The sequence below is a fragment of the Malassezia restricta genome, chromosome I (assembly GCF_003290485.1).
Source record: "Malassezia restricta chromosome I, complete sequence".
Taxonomy (NCBI): Eukaryota; Fungi; Basidiomycota; class Malasseziomycetes; order Malasseziales; family Malasseziaceae; genus Malassezia; species Malassezia restricta.
The window spans coordinates 664,310-685,792 of NC_040193.1; the positions used below are offsets into that span (position 1 = coordinate 664,310).

Sequence of the window (21,483 nt, forward strand, 5' to 3'; positions counted from 1 at the left end):
TGGGGACTTGGTTGGGCAGGGCTATGGCTGCTAAGTCTTTTTGGTGCGTGCGGCGCGCTTGCGTGCAGCACGACTTGTGCCTGTACCGGGAGCGCCCTGGATGTAATCTACCAGTTCATCGAGGGAACGGTTGGCCAGGGCGGGGTTGGCATGTACATGGGAGGATGTGCGCTGCGTGTGCGCCGAGCGCGACGACGACGCAGCACGGACGATATCATGCGCATGCTGTTGCTTTGCCGCGCTTTCCAGCTTGGCGACGCGTACAGCACTAGATGCAAGGGCAGAGAGGAAAGACTGACTTTCTTGGGTAAGAGCGTCGTCTGCGCCTAGCCTGTCTTGGAAGATGCGCCATGCGTCTTTTTCGACCTGGATGGCCGTTTTGAGATCGCCGCTGAGCGTGTATGCCTGGCTTAGTTCATGCGCCATGTTGCCGGTGTATATGCTGTCGGGACCGAAGAGACGCAAGGCCAGGTCGTGCGACGACTGGTACGCCTGGAGGGACGTGTCAAAGTCTTGGCGGCTCTGGAGCAGCAGGGCAATGGACGAGAGTGTGTGCACGGCATCGGGGTGATCGCGACCGTACAAGAGCTGCCAGAGCTCCATGATTCGGTCTTGGTACCTCAGGGCGACGTCGAAGTGGCCGGCCGAGCGCTCCAGCGCGGACAGGTTGATGTAGTGCACCATCGTGTCGGGGTGGTCCAGTCCGAGCGTGCGTTCCGATACGGTGACGGCTTGGCGCTGGAAGCGAAGGGCGTTTTCGATCTGGAATGTCTCCTTGACAAGTTCTGGCAGAGGTTCTTCGTCATCTGCCTCGCCCTCTTTCTTTTCGGCCTTCTTTTTGGCAGCGTCGCGAGCGAATTCGACCCAGTAGTGGTGCACGAACGTGGCGAAGAGCGAGTAGCACTTGGCCGTTTCGGGATGCACGAGACCGTATACTTGCTCGTGGAAGCCGATGCTCTCGAGCAGCAGCTCCGTCCCGATTTCGCGTTCGCCTCGCGCAAATGTCACACGGCCTGCATCAAACGCTTCCTCAACGAGCGTGCTCTTGGGCGTGGACAGCTTGACGATGGGGCATAGGCTCACGACATCTTCGGGAACGAAGGTCGTGGTGCGCTGCAGCTTGGGTGCTGGCATGGGCACTGTGCGCTTGTTTTTCTTGGCGGGGCCCGTGGACGCAGGCGTTTGCGATGCAGGGGTAGGCTCGAAGGCATAGTCGCGGACGGCGAGCTGGATGCCCATCTTGAGACAGAGCGCGCGCAGGACCTGGGGCTTGCGCAGGTCTGTTTCGAGGTACAGGGGCGGGAGCTCGAAGCGGAAGCGGCGGCGGATATCGGCACGGAGCTCATCGAACAGAGCAGCCGGCGTCAGCGATGTCCAGGCTGCCTTGGACTCCGTCGGCGCTGGCTGCGGCTGCGGCTCGAGATCCGAGCCGAGCAGACAGTTGGCGAAGTGCGCGATGCACGCCGGCGCATCCGTGCGCTCGACACCGCGCAAGTATGCGCGCAGGCAGTGTTTGGCAGAGCGCACGATCATTTCGTGGAGCGCCACACGGCGGTAGGCACTCACGAGCGCCTCGTGTCCCGAGCTAAGCTTCGACACGACCGTCTCGTCCCAGCGCGAGCGCTGCGAGGGCTGGCACAGGTGGGCGATGTAGCCGAGGTAGCGCACGTTGATACCCCGCGCGTGCATTTGCTGGGTGAGCGCCATGCCGTCCGACGCGGACGCGAGGCCGGCAGCCACGTCGCTCACAAGGCGCACGATCACCGTGTCGCGCAGATGCGTCGATACAGTGCGCACGGCAGCGATCGATGGATCAGACTCGTCTGTGGCGGGGCGGATCACCCGCGCCTCGTCACCCGACCCGGTACGGAACTCGGCGAACGCATCGGGGTGGAAGTGGAGGTCAAAGTCGGAGACATCGACCCGAGTCTGGCCCTCCTGCTGGGTCTGGGAGAGCTTGGACCGCGCGAAGTCATGCAGCTGCGTCTCCCAGTACGTCTGGATGAGCTCTGGGCGCAGGAGAGGGAGGCGGTGTGGGTACGCTGGCGACTCGGAGCCCTCCAGCACCGGGCCGTGCAAGTCACGCTCGAACCAGTGGACGTCCATGGGGCAGAGGCGCGACACGTCGAGCACGTACATGCGGCCGTCGGTGCCACGCAGACCCTTGCAGTCGACGCTCAAGCACAGCTCATGCTCGGTGCCCTGGGCATCGCGCATCCTGTGTGGGGCCACGTGCAGAGACTTGCCGACGTTCCGAAGGAGCTCGTGGAAGGCGGGGTCCGAGTGGATCGTGTCCGGGCCCTCGATGCCGCCGTACGCGACATGCGATGCGGTCGCGCCGTCCGTCTGGGACGCAGCCGCCTCGGCCGCCACCTGCCGAAATAGGCCGGGCAGCACGGTCTGCACGACCCAGCGCTCGCCGAGCCAGTCGACCACGACCGTGCCGAGCAGGCCCACGCCTTCGACGTCGAGCACACCCAGCGTCCGCACGCCCTGCACATCCTTGCCGACGGCGACGTGCGCGGCCGCATCGCCGCCAAGGTAGTCGTACATGCCCACGCTGTCGATGCCGCGCGTGACGAACAAGTTGTTGAACAAGAACATGTGAGCCGCCGGCGCGTCGGCCGGGTTCATCGGAGGCACATCGCCAGCGGCCACGCGCGGCACGACCCGTGCGGCAGCGAGAGTGAACTCGGCGTGCAGGCGGTTCAGCACGCGGTCACGCATCAGACGCTCGGCGAGCGAGGTGCGTGGGAGCTCACGCGACGACTGCAGCTCCTCGTTCCAGTCGCGGCTGCCATCGAGCGTGTCAGCCGACATGGCGCCAGACAGGAGGAAGGCCGTTTGCGCGCGCATGGCATCCGGCTCGTGCCTGGGCTCGCGCGCGAGCCACGGCGCAGCAGGGAGCGAGTTCATCACGGGCAGGGCGGAGAAGTAGTCGCGCGTCGATACAGGATCGTTGAAGAGACGCGCAAAGTTTTGGAGGAACTGGGGGGAGGCGGCGGCCAGGAGATCAAAGAGGGACGACGAACGCAGCGTCTTGTGGGGATGCGGCTGCGGTTGGAAGCGCTGCGACGACGATGCATTCACATAGAACCCGTGCACACTCGCTGTGATGTGCAGCGATTCGCCCTCGAGCGTATCGGCCACGAGGTACAGAATGTCGCCCCGCAAGGCAAGCGGTTTCGGTGGCGGGTTCCATGCGCTCAGCGACAGACCGTGCAGGCATCGGGGGAGGGCACGCACGCGCCTCGTCAGCGACGGGAAGAGCTGCGACGTGCCGTCGGCGGGCCATCCGCGCCACGTTGGCTTGGGCGGCGCGGCGGTGTGTGCCTCGTTGGCCCATTCGGCGGGATGGCACACGGCGTCGTGCACCGTGGCGCCGGCGTCGAGGCTCACGCTCGCTGGATCCGAGTGCGTTCCAGCGAGCAGGTCGCGCAGACGCTGGATGTGCAAGCGCACCTCGGTGTCATTGTACGGCTCGTGCGAAACTTGCAGGACGCGCTGCTCCGGGGCATCGTCACGGAACACGTCGTGCAGCTCGTCCCATTCGTTCACGAGCTCACCTGGCCGCGCATGCGAGTCCGTGCGACGGAAGCGGAAGGCGCCGAGCCAGTATCCCTCGGGACTGTCGTTCAGCGTCGCGCGCAAATCATTCAGCGTTTCGTGCTGCGACACGGCCACTCGCAGGGGCGACGGCGTCTCTGGCAGGCCGAGTGCTTCGACATTTTTTGGCAGAAGCGGCCGCTTGGGAAGCAGCAGCTCGAGCTCAAAGGTTGTCGGTGTGGCAACCGCCTCCTGCTCCGGTTCAGAGGCCATGGCACACGCTGGAAGAACGCCAAGCGCCTTGGGTGTGCTGGCCGAACTGCGGCGGAGCAACTCGGCCCACGATGACATAAAGCCTCCACATGGCGGCGAGGCGGAGCACCAATGGCGGCCGCCAAGGTGTTATGTCCGATGGAAGCGTGGGAGCCGTGGGCCGTCGAGGCGGCATCGCCGGCCCTCGTCCGCGGTGAGCGTGTGCTGGCCACGCAGCACGGCGTCGGTCTATACGCGGGCGATACCAAAGTCGCTGAGAGAAGCGCAGGCACCGCGATGCTCACGACGCACCGACTCGCGTACGTGGACGACGCGCGGCCCCGTGAGCGGTCTGCGTATGTCCGCTTAGCCCGTATACGCCAGTCGGAGTACTATGCAGGCTTTCTCAAGAGCAGCCCCAAAATTGTGCTGGTGTGCCTGCGCGAGGCACACGTCCCATGGACGTGCCATGTCTGCGGCACGTTCCACGATACCATGACACTCGACCGGCGGTGCCGTCTTTGTGGCGTGATGGTGCGCCATGCACCCACGCAGCGCGCATGCCCTGTATGTACCTATGTGAACGGTGAAAATACGCTGCGCTGCGAGATGTGCACCGCGTCGCTCGACGCCACCGTGACCACCACATGCAAGCTGAGTTTCCGGCACGGCGGTGAGCGCCCCTTTTACGCGGCGCTGCGCGACACACTGCAGTCCAAGCCGTGGATAGCCACAGAGACCAAGTCGCGGCCGGGCTTACTCGCTGTCGAGGCCGCCAGTGCGGTGGAAGCCCCGCCTCTGGACGCGTTGGCGGACCTGGACATGCTCATGCGCCAGGCGCGACGTATGGTCGATTTTGCAGAGTCCCTACGCACAGAGCTCGAGCGCTATGAGCGCACAGCGCCAACTTCGGGGGCAGCTTCCTCGCTTCTGCAGTCCGCGCTCGTGCGCATAGGCCTGCCGAGTCCCGCTGTCACGCCTGACATGGTCAAGAATGAGCGTGCGTATCATCGCGAGTTGGCGCGTGAGCTGAGCGGCGTTCTGCTGGGCGAGCATGGCTTGCTGGGCCCATGTGACCAAGACACGGGGCGCGGCCTCCTGCCGCTCGACGAAGTGTGGGGTCTGTGGAATCGCGCCCGGGGCGTGGCTCTGGTGTCGCCGAAACTGCTGCGAGCCGCCGTGACCTACCTACCTGACATGACGTCGCCGAGCGTCAGGCTGCGCACACTGCGCTCGGGTATGCCGATTCTGTACACACCGCGTTTTGACGACGCTGCCATTGAGGAGCGTGTGCTGCGGTACCTGGACGAGGCCCCCTTCCTCACAACCACGCAGGTCGCAGCGCTCGAGGGCCTATCTGCGCCGCTCATGCGCGAGTTACTCGAGGGCGTGGAGCAGCAGACGGGGGCGGTGGTGCGTGATGAGTGTGGCACCAAGGAAACGCGATGGTGCCGAAATCGTATGGCTACCATGGCCGCCGGACCCAGAAGAAGTAGTTGCACAGTTCCGTAGGCCGGATACCCCCACCGAGGCACGATGGAAGCCATGAGGACGAGCCGTTCGGCACGGCACGGGGCGGCACGAGGATCCACTGGCCCAGGCCGGGGACGTACATTGTGCCGCGAGTCTCGTACTGCAGCCGGGGCGGCAGCGGCGCGATGGGTGTGCCGTTGGGCAGCAGCGGCCGATCAGCCAGCACATCGCGCTCGCCAGGAATCCAGCCCAGAGAGCGGAAGAAATCGACCATCTCGAAGGGGTGGATATACTGCGAGTGTCGATGTGTGCCGGGCGTCACGACACGCAGCATGTCCTCGGCGAGGAAGATCGTCAAAAAGTAGGAGAACACGGTGCGCGACATGGTCGAGAGGAACAGGTGGCCACCAGGTTTGATCAGCGACGCAAGGCATCGCAAAAAGTCGGCGGGCTGGTTCACATGCTCGACGACTTCCATCGCTGTCACGATGTCATACGTGCGCCCGGCCAGCGACTCGGCAGACGCCGCCAGGTACGCCAGCGAGGCTGGAACGTGGTCTTCTGCACGCTCGCGAACATGCAGGGATGGATCACGGGCCGCGTGCACAGACGCTACGCGGATATTGTCCGCCGAAGCGTCGACGCCCGTCACACACGCGCCCAACCGCGTCGCAGACTCGGCCAGAATGCCGCCGCCACACCCGATGTCGAGCATACTGCATCCATGCAAAAAGTCCGGCGAGTTGAGCGGCAAGGGCACATCGCGACCCAAGGCCTCGGCGACGGCCCTGTCCCAGCCGCGCACTTCCTGGAGTTTTTCGCGCATGAACTGGACACGGACGCGATTCATCGTATGCAGCGCCGCAAACTCGCCCTGCTCATTCCACCACTCGTCCGCCAGGCGCGAGAAGTGCGCAATGTCCCTCGGGTCCACGGACGACGCCGTGTGCATGGCGCGCCCGATCAGGCGGCCATGCACACCCAAGCGCCGAGAGACGGAAAGCATAAGGCCAAACTACGTCAGGTGGAGCAGTCTTGGGCACTATACAAGAGGCACGCGGCGCATCCTTCCAGCACAATGGGCGCATAGACCAAGCACAGGATGGGCAGCGCCGATGTGCGCAAGACGTGGTAGTCCCAGAGGAGGCGGTCGATCACAGGTGCGATGTGCGGGACAAACGCAGGCGTGTGTGTCAGGAGCCGGGGGCACACCTCGTGGAGCAGGGCCACTAGGGAAGGCGGCGACACGACCATGAGGCACAGTGCATGTGCCACGGCACGGCATCGGCTGGGTGCGGTGGGCACCGAGTACAGGGTCAGGCACAGGAGCATAGCCATCGCCGTGGCCTGCGCAAAGTTGAGAGGGGCCAGGACACTGACGACCATACCAGCATGCAGAAGCGCAAACGCATGCAAGCACATGCCGAGCGCGTGTCGCGACGATGCAAAGCGCGAGGCCACGTAGACCATCGTGATCGTAGCCGCGATGCATAGCATCCCTGTGCCGACGAGCGCCTGCGGTCCTGCGGGCGTCTGTGTCCATAGGGCCCAGCACGCGGCACACACGATGTGGGCGACGCCCATGCACAAGAGGGCGGGCAGCACGGGTCGACTGTGGGCGCGGAATAGAGCGCGCAGCGACTCGTGCGTACAGAGCTGTGCGAACTCGGCATAAGTCGGCGTCGCCAGTACAGCTCTGCCCTTGGTATACGGTCGACGGAGGGCCTCACACTGCTTCTGTCGACGTGCGCCAAGCTGGACCCACACGCTCAGACCCGTGAATGTCAGTGCCGCCCCGAGAAGCAGCGGCACAAGGATAAAGACGCCAATCTGAACAAAGTACCACGGGGACGGCAGCAGATAGAAGAATTGCGAGTGGTGCAGTCGCTCGATCAGATTGGAAAACGAGCGGAACGTCAGCTCAGTGATGTCGCCGAGTTGTTGGAATCCAAAGGGACCGGGCGCTGGCCGGGCAAAGAGGGTTATAGCATCGACATGGAATGGCAAGAGCACGCCGTGAATGCCACTGGGCCGCCCTGCGAGCTGGTACCGAAGCTGCCGCAGGATCGATACCCAGCCAGACACAAAGGACTTGACGCCATGCCGGCCGAGCCAGTGCCGCTCGAGCCAGTCGACAGGGAGCCACGAGCGCAGGGCATCCACATGGAAGCGTCCCAGCTCCATTTCATCAGCCGACTCGCCATGCAGACCCAGCGACGGCGACATGTAGGTGAGACGCGTGATGTCCGTCACAGTGTTGATCGTGTCGAGATTCGGCAGCAGGCCATCGCGACCCTCGTAATAGAAATTGAACGAGGAGAACGAGTCGGCTGGATAGTCCAGCGCAAGGGCATTCCAGACCTGTGCGCCCGTGGTGTGGACGGCCTCGGCCTCGAGATTCGGCTGTCCCGTGCCAAAGTACTGCGCAGCCCACGCCTGCATACCGTCCAGGAAGCCATCGCTGATGACAAAGAGGTAGTCCTTGCTCCAGTGCGGTATACTCGCAGCGTGCTTGGCATAGGCCAGGAGCAAGGCAATGCCACGCACATTAATGGCGCGGTACGTGCCGTCGTCGGGGACGTACGGCAGCTCTGAGCTATCGCTCGGCTTCTGACGCCAGTGGCTCTGCCAGTTCGCAGCGAGGATCATGGCCACGCGTCCATCTGTGCGTGGGGTGTAGGAGCGCGCATACACATTCGTGCCCTGTATGGGTTCTGGCTGGCCCGGCACATAGAATGCGTATGTTTGAGTATGCACATCCAGGTCGTACGAGCGCAGCTCCTGAACAAGGTACGCAATACGCGCATCCTTGTCATCCTGTCGAGCAATCTCATGCAGTTGGGCCGAGATCCGATCGGCTTCGTGGACGTTGGGCGCGCCCCAACGTGCCTCGGCATAGCCGGGTTGGAGGGCATTCTCGTCGACGTACGTCCGATGCGTAAAAGGCTTGCGTGGCACGGGCAACAGAGCAAGCCATACGAGGGCAGCGACGATGAGAAGCACGCTGCGCGTCAGCGGTATGTGTGCGTGCGTACCGTAGCATCGGGCTCAGCCCGACGATCCTGTTGTACAGTCGCTCGCGGCGCGCGAGGCGCAACAAGGTGCGGCGATCATCTGGAGTGGGGGCATGATAGACTTCGTCCTCCCGTGAACTATTGACATGCTCTTTGTTTCGCTGCCGGAGCGATGGCGGCGTATGTGACGGCATCTATGTCGTTAGCACCATCCGCAAGAAGGAGAGGGATCAGGAGACAGGCCAATAGCGTAAATGCCCGCTCGGGTAGGTCTCGGCATCATGAATACGACTGGTGCCAGCAGAGCGTACCGTTCATCACGGGAAAAAAAGGGGTGGATACGTACCGCTCGTCGCGATCGTCGCGAAAAGCCAACCCGGCGCCACTGGCTACGTGGCCTTCGCTTTCTAATGTAAGTGTGTGCCTACCACCCACCCGGCCCACGCCTGATTCGACGCGCAGGCCGAGCCCAGGCGCCCGAGGCGCCGAGGCTCGGCGCCACGTCTGGCACGTCGTCGGCATGTTTGGATAGACCGGGAATAACATCTTCATCGCCATCAGTCCTGTCGGTAGAAGAAAGCGCGCCGTGCTCAGGCTCGATTTGCTCGCCCGGCCGACTCCGACTCCAAAAGCGCGTCGTGTGGTCGTTGCTGCCACTCGCCAGGAGATGGCCAAGGGGATGCCACTGCAGACTCCATACATTAGATTCGTGCGCCGATGGCATGACATGGATCGGCGACTCGGGTATCGAGGAGCGCAGGGACCAGTGCAGAATCGAGCCGTCCGAGCCACCCGATACGAGCAGGTCATGGTGAATCGGGTGCCATTCCACCGTGCACACTTCCTTGCTGTGACCCTTGAGCGTGTACAGCTCGGCCATCGCACGTATATCGTACAGCTTGATCGACTGGTCACGCGAGGCAGTCGCGACAATATGACCATCCGGATTCCACCGCACGGATTGCACCGTGTTCTTGTGGCCATGGAACGTGCCCAAGTCCACCCCGGAGCGCGGGTCCCAGAATTTGACGAGGTTGTCTTTGCTACCCGATACAAGCAAGGCCTGCGTCGGGTGCCATTGCACGCACTTGACTTCCCATCCATGGCCCTTCAGCGTCGATTCCTCCTGTGCCTCGTCGAACGACCAGATCTTGAGAGTGCTGTCATCCGAGGCCGTCACGAATCGCTGGTCGTCCGGCGCAAAGCTCAGGCCTCGAATGGCATCTCTGTGGCCCGGAAAGGCCTGCAAGTTGTTCATATTGCTTTGGAAGTACTTGATCTGGCCATTCTGGTCGGCAGATACGAGCCACGATCCCGAATGCGACCACTCCATGGCCCGCACCGCTGAGTCGTGCGCCTGCAAAATCGTCTCAAAGTTGAACATGAGCCCATTCCAGAGCGTGAATTCACCGCTCGTCGAGCCCGTCAGAAGACGCCGTGCCTCCGGAAGCCAGCGCACAATGTTGACAGAGCATCGCACTTTGTTCGTCGATATATGTACAGGCACGCTGGCCACAGACGTCGCAGACTCCTCATACGCAGATGGCGGAAGTAGCCCAATGACCTGGTGCGGACTGGGCCGCAGGAACGCGTCGTGGCGCGCCACGCCACGGCAAGCGCGGTGGCGCATCCATAGCGGCACAGTGCCCCAATAGTCGACGGTGCGTCGCTGTACGTAGCGTCGTGCTCGTCGCCCTTCATAGCCTGCAGCGAGAGCCGTCGCTGTAGCGGCCTCTTCCTCTCTGTCGCGCGCATCAGGCGGCGGCGGCTTCGGCGCATCCAGGTACTTGCTGGGCTGCCAATACGCCACGCCCGTCGACATGGATTGAGGTGGAGGGTAGACAACAATGCCAGCGGTACGGAAGCAACACACCTTTGGGCTATTTGAATCTACAACTAGCATGCAAGCAAAATACTGCTCCATGACTCAAACCTTCCAAAGGATGCAAAGGGATATGTGTCTAGGTGATTAAAAAGGAGAAAAAGGGACCAGTGGCTCGTACGAGGAACACATCAGGGAAAGATGGGCGCGAAATTACGACGAGATGTGAGCCACCTCCTCGGCGCGGTCGGCCGTGGAGGGCTCAGCTGGCTGGGGCTTCTTCTCGAGAGCGTAGCCATTGGCACCCATCTCAATGTTCGAGCCCTGCGCAGGACCCGAGTAGAGCGGCACCTGCTCGTGACGCCTCAAGTCGTCCAGCACGGTGACAGGCGCCGCCGACGTAACCGTGGATGGAATGGCCGGAGCCGCACCAAAGTGGTGGTGGGTCGTGATGTACTCGCCCTCGTCGTACTCCTCATCTTCCTCCTCGACCTCTTCCTCGTCGTCTTCCAGCTCCTCCTCGTCCTCATCACGGTAGCCAGCGGCACGCACAGCGGCGGGCACAGGACCCGAGCGGTCCATCTGCTCGCTGGTCGTGAGGTAGACCTTCGAGAGCTGCTTGATGTCGTTCCACCACTCCATCATCTCGTCGTGGCTGCGAGCACGGAACGTGTAGGCCACGTTCGTGCCGAACATGTTGGCCTGCTGGCCAGTGCGGCCCTCAATGTGGAACTTGTGCGTCGAGGCAGCCGCCGTCGAGGGAGCACCCAGCGTGCACTCCGGCAGGAAGAGCGAGAGCTCCGGCACAGGGTGGCGGATCGGGTCAGACGAGCCGTGCTCGTGGAGGTAACCGGCAGGCGTGAGCACGTAGAACGACTCCTTGTAAGCGTTCGTGAAGCGCTTCTTGCGCTCGAGCATGCCCTGGTGCACAGGAATGACCGAGGGGTCCTCCTTGCCTGGGTAGTCGATCGTCTCAGGGTTGCGCAGAGGCGTGTCAGGGTCGAGCAGGTGATCCGAGCGCGAGGCAAAGGCGATCCACTCAGCGTTGGGCTCCAGGCTGCGCATGTGCACACCGAGACCGAGCCAGGTGTCCTGGACCTGAGCCGACATGCGGCCGCTCCATTCGTCAAAGGTCTGCCAGGCGCTCTGGATGCTGCGTACAACGGCCTCTTCAAAGTGAGCCGAGTTCTGCTGCATGATGATGATGCTCTTCTGCAGAGCATTCTCCTCATTGACCTGGCGCTGGAGCTGGATCGACACAGCCTGGTTGGCCGTGTACGGGTCCTCGCGGGGGCTCACGCTCATAGGCGTGTTCTTCAGCAGCGTGATCGAGCGGGCGAGGTCAGAGATCATCTTCGTCGACACCTCACGCTCACGAGCCACCATGTTGGCGAGCTTACCCGTGTCCTGCTGCACGTTGGCAATGTGCGCCTTGATCTCCTGGCGCAACTTGTGCAGGTGCTGGACAATCGAGCCTTCCACCGTCTTGGCAAGGTTAGCGTGGTGGTCAGAAATGGTGCGGGTCTTCTCGCGAATGCTGTAGAAGATGTCCTGGAGACCGTCCTCGCCGAGGAACTGGTTGCCCTCGCGGAATGGCACCTGGATGACGCCACCAAGCTTGGTCATTTCCTTGGCCGTGTTGTACTCGATATCAGAGATGCCCTCAAAGTACGAGATGAGCATCTTGACGATATTCTTCCAGCCTGTACCGGGTTAGCATCAAGACACGCAGAACGGAGATAGCCACGTACCAGTGAAACGCTCGATCAAGATGTCCGAAGGGCGCAGCTCAAGCGGGCCCGTGTTTTTTTTGATCAGGGAAGCATTTCGGCTAGCAATCGTCGACTTACGACTCGCGGTCGTAGCCCGAGTGAGGGTTGAGTGGGCGTCCGTCATCACTGATCGTGGTGGTAGAACGAGGGAACTATCCACGTGTTTAAGCGGGAGGGCGTGTGCTTGGGTTGCGGGTTGCGGCGTCTGTTTACGAGCACAAACTCGAACAGGATGACGATCAAATGAGAATGCGTGCCAGTGTGGTAGAGTTACATGAAGCCAATCATAAGAATGCAATGTCATCTTATGCGGGATATGGTGCAGCTGACGCAACATTAAGCGTTCATTTACATGGATTAGGTAAGCTTGTTGCAGCCAATCTGGGGGCCGAGCTCCCCAGTGCCAGATGGACCATCCGCGCGGCGTTGTGCCCTCGGCCGGAAGGCGGCGGCACGACGGCGCTTCGTCCTGGCGAGCGCGCACGCCCACTGCGGCACCGTCTGGCCCCTTGGCGAAAGAGAAAGCGCAGAAGCCGCTGCCCATCATGACGCGCGGCACCAACACGGCGTTCCAACAACGCCTGCGTGTACGTACATGCTGGCAGAGACAGCTAACGCGCTAGGTGCTGACTTTCACGATCCCTATCATGGTGGTCTCGTCGTGTACGTGCGACCTTGACTGACACAAAGATATGCTGTACAAGCGTCTCTATCTAGGCGAACAGCAGCGACCTTTGCCGCCTGACTGGTTCCAGCTCAAAGCTGAGAAGTCGCCGTCTAAGGATACCACAGAGTCTCCATAGCCTCTGCCCCACCTTCCAACCATCTCATCACGTGCAGATAAGAAGAGAGGACGACGTGCTCCGAAAAAAAAGGGGCGCGGTTGGACCGCGACGTTGTGCCTGACACAGGTGTGACGTTGTCATTCTGTTGGCGCCGTGTGGCACACTCCCTGGATCCAAGTGGCTAGCCGCGCTGGTAGTGCGCGTGTAGCATCCAGGACTAGAGGCGTCCAAATGGTGCCTATGAGTCTGCGCATCTTGGCGCCACCGACGTCCGATACGAGTGAAGCTCCGTCGCTGGTCCTGCAGTGCGATGCTCGAAAGTACATGTTCAATGTGGGAGAAGGAACGACGCGTGTATCTGCTCAGCACCGCGCGTCAAACATGCGCGTCGATCACATTTTTTTAACGCGTGTGGCGTCAGAAACCATGGGCGGTATCCCGGGGCTGCTCATGACTCTGGCGGACGGCGGCCGCGGATCGATCGACATCCACGCACCACCCAACCTGCTTTATGCGCTGGCAGCTACCAGACTCTATGCGCGGCGTGATACCATGGCCCTGAACGCGCATGAAATTGAGGTGCGAGAGCCGCATGTCTGCTACCAAGACGAGTATGTGCAGATACACTCCGTGCCCCTTGTGCCGGCACAGCACCGCTCACTGTATACCGACATCGCGGAGAAAGGACCAGCACTGGACGTAAAGGCCCAGCTGTCGAGTCCGAAGGCGCTGCGTGGCTCGCAGGCCAAGGCCTGGTATGAGTGTATTCTACGAGATGCATGGACCAACAGCGAACGTACATCGCCAGGCCCCGCGCGGTCTGCGTATCTGCTGCCGCCACCGCCCGTGCCGTATGCCCCGGATGGCCCCGAGCCTGGGCGTCAGGCAGCCGTGTTGGCTTATATTTGTGCAGGACATACCCAGCGTGGCAAGTTTGATGCCGAGCAGGCGATGGCCTTGGGCGTGCCACCAGGCAAATCCTTTGCACGTCTTGCCAGGGGTGAGACGATCACGATATCACGTCCCGTTGCATGGGAGCAGATGGACCAGGACGCACGCCAGGCGTGGCTTCGCGCGCAGCAGCGCAGGGATCCCGGCCCAGCTCCTATGCCTGTCGAGGACGTCCAGGTGGCGAGCCAGGAAGTCGTAGGAGCGTCGCGCGCAGGTCCCGTGTTCTTTTACTTGCACGTTCCGACGCCGGCGCATGTGGAAGCGTTGGTGCAGTCAGACGCGTTTGCTCCGTACACGCACGGGGCGAATCAGCATCTGGCACCCGAGCAACGACGCACGCCTCATGTGATGTTGCACGCGGCTCCCCAGAGTGTTTGGGACGATGAGCGGTACCGATCCTGGCGGCAGAGGTTTGGGCCGGACTGCCACCACCTCCTTGCTAACAGAGACGTGTGTGCGGATCAGCTCACGTACACGTCGAATGCTGTGTCGCTGGATCGACTCTCGGAGTTGGACGCACAGGTGTTTGCGGTGCCGGGCCATGCCGAGGCCCGTGTGCAAGTAGCAGACGCGCTCCCAGTCTGGCCCAACATGCACGTCTCGCTGCAGCCGCGCGGTGAGCCGTCGCAGTGGCAGTCCACGGCCCCTGCGCTCGAGGCCAGGGCAGCTCTTCCCTCCTGGGACGCTTATTGCGACATGGCGAAGCAGGTTCGAAGCAAGGCGCCGGTGCCGCCGCGCACGGCTGCAGCCGGCCTAGCAGACCATCTCGTATTTACGACGCTCGGCACTGGCAGTTCGGCGCCATCCAAGTACCGCAACGTGTTGAGCACCTTGATCGAGATGCCGGGTGATGGGTACGTGGTTCTTGATGCAGGCGAGAGTACCTACTTTCAGCTGGCGCGCCGCTTTGGGCCGGGCATGCATGGCTGGGACGGCGCGGGTGTCGATCGCATCCTGCGCGACTTGCGGCTGTTGTTTGTGAGTCATATCCATGGTGATCACCACATGGGTGTGGCGCGGCTCCTGCTGGAGCGCCGCAAGCTCCGGCCCACCGAGCCGCTGGTGCTTGTGGCCAACAACTATACGCGGGTGTGCCTGGCCGAGTACGATGCGTTGGAAGACCTTGGTCTGCGGGACATGCATGTCTTTGACAGTGCGTCGCTGGACTGGCAGCGGGGTGACAGGACGTGGGAGGCGGGAGCGCTAGCTCGACTCGAGCGTGTGTGTACGGCGCCTGTGTCGCACCGCATGGGCCACTGCTACGGCATCGTCTTGCAGCATAAGCATGGCTGGAAGGTGGTGTTTAGCGGCGACACGATGCCATGTGAGGCGCTTGTCCAGGCCGGTCAGGGCGCGACGGTGCTGATTCATGAGGCGACGATGCAGGACGATGAGGCCGCGCTCGCCGCTGCGAAAGGGCACAGCACGATCGGACAGGCTTGCCAGGTGGCCCAGGACATGCATGCCGAGCACTTGTTGCTGACGCACTTTTCGCAACGATACCCGAAGCTCGCCCGGATCGGGGCCGTCGCGGGTGTGCCCATGGGCATCGCCTTCGATATGATGCGCATGACACCTGCACAGCTGCGCCGACTCGTCGCGGGCCACGGTGCCATGGCGCTTCTCCTCGACACGGAGCACGAGTCAGACGACGAGGAAGCCAAGGCGCCCAGCCCCAAAAAGGCACGCCGCGTCCATACGTCCAGCACGCAGTTTGCGCACCAGTACGTGCTTGTTTCGTTCACGGGCCATGGCGAGGCGCCGCCTTCCGAGCTGTCGGTAAGCCAGGGCGTGCAAGAGGCACTCCAAGCCGCGCATGGCGTCGTCGGCGGAGCGATCCATGTCGACGTGCTCTATGCGGGGCCGCCTAGGGCGACGACCGGCATAGGCGAGGCGGTGCTGCGCGTCGATGCAGCGCACGTGGGTGTGTTGACGAGCGCGCTATCGAGCGCGCATGGTTCGGCGCTCGCGACGCTCACTGGACGGCAGCCGGGGCTGCGAGTGCGTCTGTCCAACGTCTCTCATCATCTGGGCGCCCTCGGCACGAACCAGAGTCGCGCGTGGACTATGCAGCAACAAAACGACCTCTCTATCTACACAAGTACAGTATGAAAGACATAGTCCCAGATTTTGCTGGTCACACCGAAGCCCAGCTCGTAGTTCTTGTAGTGGTGCTCAAGATGATACCGCTTTTGCTCCCGTACGTACTCGGGCAGCTTGGTGTGGTGCAGTGCATAGTGCATCGTGTCATACACGACATACATCGAGTACGAGCCGGAGATGACGCCGTTGGCCATCGCGGTCGGCAGCACGGCATGCGCGAGCAGCAGCATCGGGAACGACAGCGTCGCGAAAAGAACGGGCGGCATAACGAGGCGGTAGCGGTCCATCGGCAAAAAGTGATGGATGCCATGCAGCAAAAAGTGCATCAGGTAGAAGAACTGGTGGCGCGGTAGGAGCCGGTCCATGTGGAAGAGGAAGCGGTGGAACAGGTATTCGAGGAAGGTCCAGAACACGACACCAAAGACAAAGCAGCCAAACGCGGCCGCATAGCCTTCCATATTCGACAGTGTGGCGTTGCCCGTGTAGAAGAACTCCTTGTACTGCGTGGCAGATAGGTGGAAAAAGGCCGCTGCGATCGGCAGCCACATCATCGGGATCACATACCATGGCGTCTTCGTAAACACCTCGAGGAAGGCGTAAGGCATCAGCTGGGCTGGCTCCTTGCAGTGTCGCGGGATGTGCACCTGCTCCAGGTAAAACTCCTTCGAGAACGATGAGTACCACATTTGCGGGATGAGCGGCTTGGACAGGTCGAGGAACTGGTGGTGCACATAGTCCTTGGCCACGTCTGTCTCCTCCGGCACAAAGTCATCCGAAATGTGCGCATCCGCTGGCAGGAAGGCCGGTGCCATACCCTCCGGCGACATCGTCTCTGGCAACGAAACTTTGCCGATGGCAAAGTCGCCCAACATCGTGTACGCACTGCGCGAGTGGACGTGTGAGTCCTTGTTCTTCATGATCGCTGTCACATCCTGGCCAGCATACTCCATGATCAAATCCTCGCCACCGGGGTGATCCGCAATAAAGTCTGTCACATCATAGACCACATTGTCAAAAATCACCCAGCAGTCCTCCTTGGAGCTGTGCTGCGCTACGTCGCCCCGAGTGAAGGTCTTGCTCCAAGACATGGTCGAGATGGGCGAAGAAAAATTAGGTTGCACGCACACCCAACCTTGGCGAACGACACACAAAAAGGCGGCGCCCTTTCACGCCACTTTGTGTGTCACGTGATGTGGTGGCAGGAGCGCGCAGGTCGAGGCCGGCGGCTGAGGTCAGCCAGGCACGGAGCGTCATGCCTATCTACACCTGTCGTCGATGCGTTCGCAGGTATTCTTCCCCCGCAGCCATAACGGACTTTTCTTCCGCACTGATAGTGTTAGCCATAGTTACGTACAAGGATCTAATGCAGTCCTTCATGCGCTTGCTTTGTTCACTGCAGGCCCACAGTACGGAGAAGACGCGGTTGCGCGAGCAGGCCACAAATTCTATCGTAAGTCGCATCAGCGTACCTTGGACAAGCGGGTCACACGCCTTGTATGCTTCGAGTTTACGGTTTTTCATAAATGTCTCAAACTCGCGATTGCTCATCACATGTGTGCTGTTCTGGGACGCCATGGCGACGTGGATTCGTGGCTCGCGTCAGAAGCGGTGGGAAACCTGGCTGGGCCGCGCTGAGCGCTGAGTCAGCGTGACACGACGAAAAACGGCCCCAATTCCACCGACGGCGAGACAGAGTCGCGAGTGTTGGACGCGCATGAGCTTGGCAGGCAAGCCCAAGACCAAGGCCAAGCAGCGCTACCTGAAAGCCAAGAAGGACCGGCGCAAGGCCCGCAAAGCCGCTGGCCCGAAGCCGCCTGGCGAAGCTTCCAAGAAGCAGCGATGGGAGCAGCACGAGGAGCAACAAAGCGACGAGGACGACGACGTATCAGTACGGGACGACGCGGTCACGACGGAGGATGCGGGCGCCCTGCCGGACACCAGCGCTGCCTCACAGAATGACCGTCAAGAAGAAACGACAAGTGAACCTGCCGCGACTACTACCTACCTCTACCGCTTTCCACGCCCGCAGCAGACGGCGAGCGATGACGCCACCGATCTCCTTGCCTCGCAAGGCATCCCCGATGCGCTCTTACACCCCACTGAAGTGGCTGCCTCCAAGACACAGGCGCTCGATACCCCCGATGACCAGCTCCTGCACCTGTGTCCCGAGACGCGGCGGCAGCTCGCCGAGCTAGGGATCACCGAGTGGTTTGCCGTTCAGGCCACTGTGATTCCCGCGCTGCTACACGATCCTCGCATGCGACACACATACCTGCCTTACACGCCACCGCATGACTTGTGCATTTCCGCACCGACAGGCAGCGGCAAGACTCTTGCCTACATCGTGCCTATCATGGAATTGCTGCGGACTCGTACGATCGTGCAGCTCCGAGCGTTGATCCTCGTGCCCACCCGCGACTTGGCCGTGCAAGTGCGCGACGTATTCGAAGCCGTCGCCAAGGGTAGTGGTCTGCGAGCTGCGACCATCACTGGCCATCACAGTTTCCGACACGAGCAGGAGCAACTCCTTCACGTGGATGTTGTCATGGCCACACCTGGTCGGCTAGTGGATCATATCCGCGGCACGCCTGGGTTCACTCTGGAGCACTTGCGTTTTCTCGTGATCGACGAGGCAGACCGCCTCCTTGGCCAGTCTTTTCAGGAATGGGTATCGACGCTCCTAGACGCGCTCGAGCCACACGGACCGTCAGATCGCCTCTGTGCTCCTCCGCGACTCTGGACCGAATCCGACACATGGGCGCGGGACGATATACAAGTGCCGCAGCCGAGCGTACAAAAATTGCTGTTCTCCGCCACACTCTCGCGTGATCCAGCCAAGATAAGTGCACTGCGTCTGCGCGACCCGCAGTTTATCCGCGTGCGCGACGGCGCAGAACAGGGCCAATTCGCCCTCCCATCGAGTCTGCACCAGCACATGCTCATCTGCCCCACCAACGAAAAGGTCTTGCACCTTCTGCACATGCTGCATGGCGATCAGCACATTCGCCAGGCACTGTGCTTCACCAAGAGTGTCGATGCGGCCAACCGCCTTGTTCACCTCCTGCTCTTCTTCGAAGAAGCCTGGGCCCAGGCCACGGCTCAGCCGCCACTCCACATCCACTTTTACTCCTCGGACCTGCGTACGAGCGAGCGCAAGCAGCTGCTGCGGGCGTTTGAGCGTGGTGAAGTGGACGTGCTCGTGTGCTCGGATTTGATTGCGCGCGGCATCGACTTGCCGGATGTGCGCCATGTGATTTCGTACGACGTGCCTGTCGATATGGCCAAGTATGTGCACCGTGTGGGCCGCACGGCTCGTGCAGGCCGTGTGGGCGATGCATGGAGCCTGGTGGAAGAACAAGAAGTGTACCACTTCAAGCGCATGCTAAACGAGGCTGGGCAGCTGGAACATATCCAGCGACACAAGGTGCACTCTGGCGCGTTTGATCCACTCCTACCCCACTACAAGGCAGCTCTAGCGCGCCTCGCACAACTCTATAGTCAACAGCGCTAATATATACATTAGCCCAGCACAGCTGGGCCTTTTTTACGACGCTTCGTAGTCTTGTTGAAGGACCGCCAGCCCTGCACACGATCCTCTCTTGCCTCTTCCCAAGCCGTATCGAGTTCGGCGCGCCGTTTGCGCTCCTCCTCGGCATCCATCCGTAGTTTGGCAGCCTCGATCTCGGCCTCTTGTTTATGCTGAATCGCTCTACTGTGAGTGCACACATACGTACTTTCGCTTCTTCAGCTCCTCATCGAGGACAATATCTTTGACATAAATTTTGATGCGATCTTCGAACGACGGCGCAATCTGATCCAGTCGACCGCCAGGCACCTTTTCCAGCTCAATTTCCTCGTTCGTCAGCGTCATCGGCAGACCCAGCTCACGCAGCGCGAGACAGCGCGCACTCGTTACCGTTTCATCCAGCGCTTTCCTCCGGTTCTCGTCGAGCAGATGGTCCAGGGACTTTTTCAGCAGATCAAAGGCCTCTTCGGCACGTGCCTGATCCTCTGTCATCTTGTCTGGGTGGATTAGCAGACTCTTTTTGCGGTACGACTTTTGGATCGTCTTTTCATCCGCATCCTGTGTGAGGTCAAGTATGTCGTACGGATTCATGCGGAATGCTCTCGTGAGCACTCTATCCACTTCGCGGCGCTGACTTTGTGTATAGCGCTCCTTCGCTGGAGTGTCAGCGCATTCACACATACGAGATAGCTTCGACTCGTCGACGACGAGCTTTCGCCGCACACGCGGTGGCCGTGGCGGCGGACCCGGCGGTGGGCCTGGAGCCAAAGGGGCTCCCTCCGTCATGGAATGCCAACGACCCGGCGCCTTTCCCACCTCCACGTAGAAAGACTTCCCTCATGCATGCTTAGTTACCGATCGTTCACCGCGTGACCCAAGATGCAGGCCACTTATTTTCGTCTTCGCCCAGCCCTTCCACCATGACAGCGCCGGCTGACCTGGCCGCCGAAGGGCGCGTCCATACGACAGAGAAGCCAGCTAAGAAAGAACACACATTTTTCGACGACATCGTGTCGATGAAATGGCTCGTGTATCCCTCTTCGGCGGCCAAGTTTGCTATGATCTTCATTGTCGGATACCTGCTATGTGAGTACGTGCTGCCGGTCGGTGTGAACCCATTTCGCCCTTTCCTCATGCTTTCATACCGCATCCCCGAAGGAGAGGTCATTAAGCGCATGGCCATGGAGCAGGCCCACGGACCGAGGCCCACGCTATCACTCGATAACTCCGTTACCACAGCCCTGCGCAGCTTTTGTCACTCACTACAGGCCACGCTCTTCCCCCACCAGCCAGCTCTCCTGCGCTACGGAAAGGGCTGGCTCGACGTGTGCTTCATGGCCTTTTACATCATTGTATTCAGCTTCCTTCGCCAGGTGATCACGGGCCATATCTTCAAGCCCTTGGCTGCTCACTGGAACATCAAGTTGGAAAACAAGCAGATCCGCTTTGCTGAACAGGGCTATGCTCTAACGTATTGGGGTATCATGGGCGCTGTGGGTGTGTACGTCATGTCGTTCCAGGATAGCTGGTGGTACCACTTGGATCATCTTTGGTACCAATACCCCCACTGGCAAATGCGGCCCGAGCTCAAGCTGTATTACCTGCTGCAAGCTAGTTACTGGCTCCAGCAGGCCTTTGTCATGCTTCTGGGTCTTGAGCGTCCGCGCAAAGACTATTATGAGCTCGTGGCGCATCACCTGGTGACGCTCTGGCTCATCGGCTGGTCGTACTTTATCAATTTGACCATGATCGGCACTACCGTCTTTGTCTGCATGGACATCCCTGATACTTGGCTTGCTCTCTCCAAGATGCTCAACTATCTGGACATGAACATGTGTGCCGCCGTCGTGTATTCTACTTTCATGGTCGTGTGGTCCTACTTCCGCATCTACCTGAGCGCTCTGACGCTGTATTCAGTGTATGCTGACTACACTCTTATTCCCGCTTATGCACGAACGTTCCATCCATCCCAAGGACACTGGCTTGTCTGGTGGATGCAGTGCCACGTATTTGCCCCTCTTTTCCTCCTTCTTCTCCTCAACTTGTTTTGGTACGTAATCATGTGGCGCATCCTCTTCCGTGCGATGCGCGGTGTTTGTGGAGATATGCGCGAGGATGGCGAAGACGAAGCACCCACGAAAGAAGAGTAGTCCTGTATAGCCACAAGTCACCACATTGCAATGGCATCAACACGACCAGCTGGAGCGTAAAACAAAGTCACGTGTCCACAAATAGGATG

At 61.0% G+C, this 21,483-nt stretch overlaps 13 protein-coding genes across 13 annotated transcripts; 5 read left to right on the plus strand and 8 right to left on the minus strand.

Moving 5' to 3' along the window:
• Positions 1–30: 30 nt before the first annotated feature.
• Positions 31–3,819, minus strand: MRET_0385 (protein TIF31; the record flags this gene model as incomplete). The annotated part of the gene is made up of 1 exon (XM_027627012.1): positions 31–3,819. One exon carries the CDS (start codon positions 3,817–3,819, stop codon positions 31–33), a length of 3,789 nt encoding a protein of 1,262 aa, XP_027483005.1.
• A 138-nt stretch (positions 3,820–3,957) lies between these two features.
• MRET_0386 (ESCRT-II complex subunit VPS36) lies at positions 3,958–5,310 on the plus strand (the record flags this gene model as incomplete). The annotated part of the gene is made up of 1 exon (XM_027627013.1): positions 3,958–5,310. The coding sequence occupies one exon, from the start codon at positions 3,958–3,960 to the stop codon at positions 5,308–5,310; it is 1,353 nt and encodes a 450-aa protein (XP_027482949.1).
• Positions 5,264–6,277, minus strand: MRET_0387 (2-polyprenyl-6-hydroxyphenyl methylase/3-demethylubiquinone-9 3-methyltransferase; the record flags this gene model as incomplete). The annotated part of the gene is made up of 1 exon (XM_027627014.1): positions 5,264–6,277. The coding sequence occupies one exon, from the start codon at positions 6,275–6,277 to the stop codon at positions 5,264–5,266; it is 1,014 nt and encodes a 337-aa protein (XP_027482950.1).
• Positions 6,278–6,291: 14 nt separating this feature from the next.
• MRET_0388 (glycosylphosphatidylinositol transamidase) lies at positions 6,292–8,479 on the minus strand (the record flags this gene model as incomplete). Its single annotated transcript, XM_027627015.1, has 2 exons — positions 6,292–8,275; positions 8,307–8,479. The coding sequence occupies 2 exons, from the start codon at positions 8,477–8,479 to the stop codon at positions 6,292–6,294; spliced, it is 2,157 nt and encodes a 718-aa protein (XP_027482953.1).
• Positions 8,480–8,709: 230 nt separating this feature from the next.
• Positions 8,710–10,107, minus strand: MRET_0389 (polyadenylation factor subunit 2; the record flags this gene model as incomplete). Its single annotated transcript, XM_027627016.1, has 1 exon — positions 8,710–10,107. The coding sequence occupies one exon, from the start codon at positions 10,105–10,107 to the stop codon at positions 8,710–8,712; it is 1,398 nt and encodes a 465-aa protein (XP_027482954.1).
• A 213-nt stretch (positions 10,108–10,320) lies between these two features.
• On the minus strand, positions 10,321–12,003 carry MRET_0390 (phosphoinositide PI4,5P; the record flags this gene model as incomplete). The annotated part of the gene is made up of 2 exons (XM_027627017.1): positions 10,321–11,810; positions 11,859–12,003. The coding sequence occupies 2 exons, from the start codon at positions 12,001–12,003 to the stop codon at positions 10,321–10,323; spliced, it is 1,635 nt and encodes a 544-aa protein (XP_027482871.1).
• Positions 12,004–12,424: 421 nt separating this feature from the next.
• On the plus strand, positions 12,425–12,682 carry MRET_0391 (uncharacterized protein; the record flags this gene model as incomplete). Its single annotated transcript, XM_027627018.1, has 3 exons — positions 12,425–12,466; positions 12,503–12,542; positions 12,570–12,682. 3 exons carry the CDS (start codon positions 12,425–12,427, stop codon positions 12,680–12,682), a joined length of 195 nt encoding a protein of 64 aa, XP_027482870.1.
• A 213-nt stretch (positions 12,683–12,895) lies between these two features.
• MRET_0392 (ribonuclease Z) lies at positions 12,896–15,727 on the plus strand (the record flags this gene model as incomplete). The annotated part of the gene is made up of 1 exon (XM_027627019.1): positions 12,896–15,727. The coding sequence occupies one exon, from the start codon at positions 12,896–12,898 to the stop codon at positions 15,725–15,727; it is 2,832 nt and encodes a 943-aa protein (XP_027482873.1).
• Positions 15,709–16,806, minus strand: MRET_0393 (4-hydroxysphinganine ceramide fatty acyl 2-hydroxylase; the record flags this gene model as incomplete). Its single annotated transcript, XM_027627020.1, has 1 exon — positions 15,709–16,806. One exon carries the CDS (start codon positions 16,804–16,806, stop codon positions 15,709–15,711), a length of 1,098 nt encoding a protein of 365 aa, XP_027482872.1.
• Positions 16,807–16,978: 172 nt separating this feature from the next.
• Positions 16,979–17,293, minus strand: MRET_0394 (COX assembly mitochondrial protein 1; the record flags this gene model as incomplete). The annotated part of the gene is made up of 3 exons (XM_027627021.1): positions 16,979–17,045; positions 17,073–17,163; positions 17,188–17,293. The coding sequence occupies 3 exons, from the start codon at positions 17,291–17,293 to the stop codon at positions 16,979–16,981; spliced, it is 264 nt and encodes an 87-aa protein (XP_027482875.1).
• Positions 17,294–17,432: 139 nt separating this feature from the next.
• MRET_0395 (ATP-dependent RNA helicase DDX51/DBP6) lies at positions 17,433–19,229 on the plus strand (the record flags this gene model as incomplete). Its single annotated transcript, XM_027627022.1, has 1 exon — positions 17,433–19,229. One exon carries the CDS (start codon positions 17,433–17,435, stop codon positions 19,227–19,229), a length of 1,797 nt encoding a protein of 598 aa, XP_027482874.1.
• An 8-nt stretch (positions 19,230–19,237) lies between these two features.
• Positions 19,238–20,030, minus strand: MRET_0396 (DnaJ subfamily C member 8; the record flags this gene model as incomplete). Its single annotated transcript, XM_027627023.1, has 3 exons — positions 19,238–19,427; positions 19,453–19,900; positions 19,928–20,030. 3 exons carry the CDS (start codon positions 20,028–20,030, stop codon positions 19,238–19,240), a joined length of 741 nt encoding a protein of 246 aa, XP_027482877.1.
• A 134-nt stretch (positions 20,031–20,164) lies between these two features.
• MRET_0397 (acyl-CoA-dependent ceramide synthase) lies at positions 20,165–21,394 on the plus strand (the record flags this gene model as incomplete). The annotated part of the gene is made up of 1 exon (XM_027627024.1): positions 20,165–21,394. One exon carries the CDS (start codon positions 20,165–20,167, stop codon positions 21,392–21,394), a length of 1,230 nt encoding a protein of 409 aa, XP_027482876.1.
• Positions 21,395–21,483: the final 89 nt, after the last annotated feature.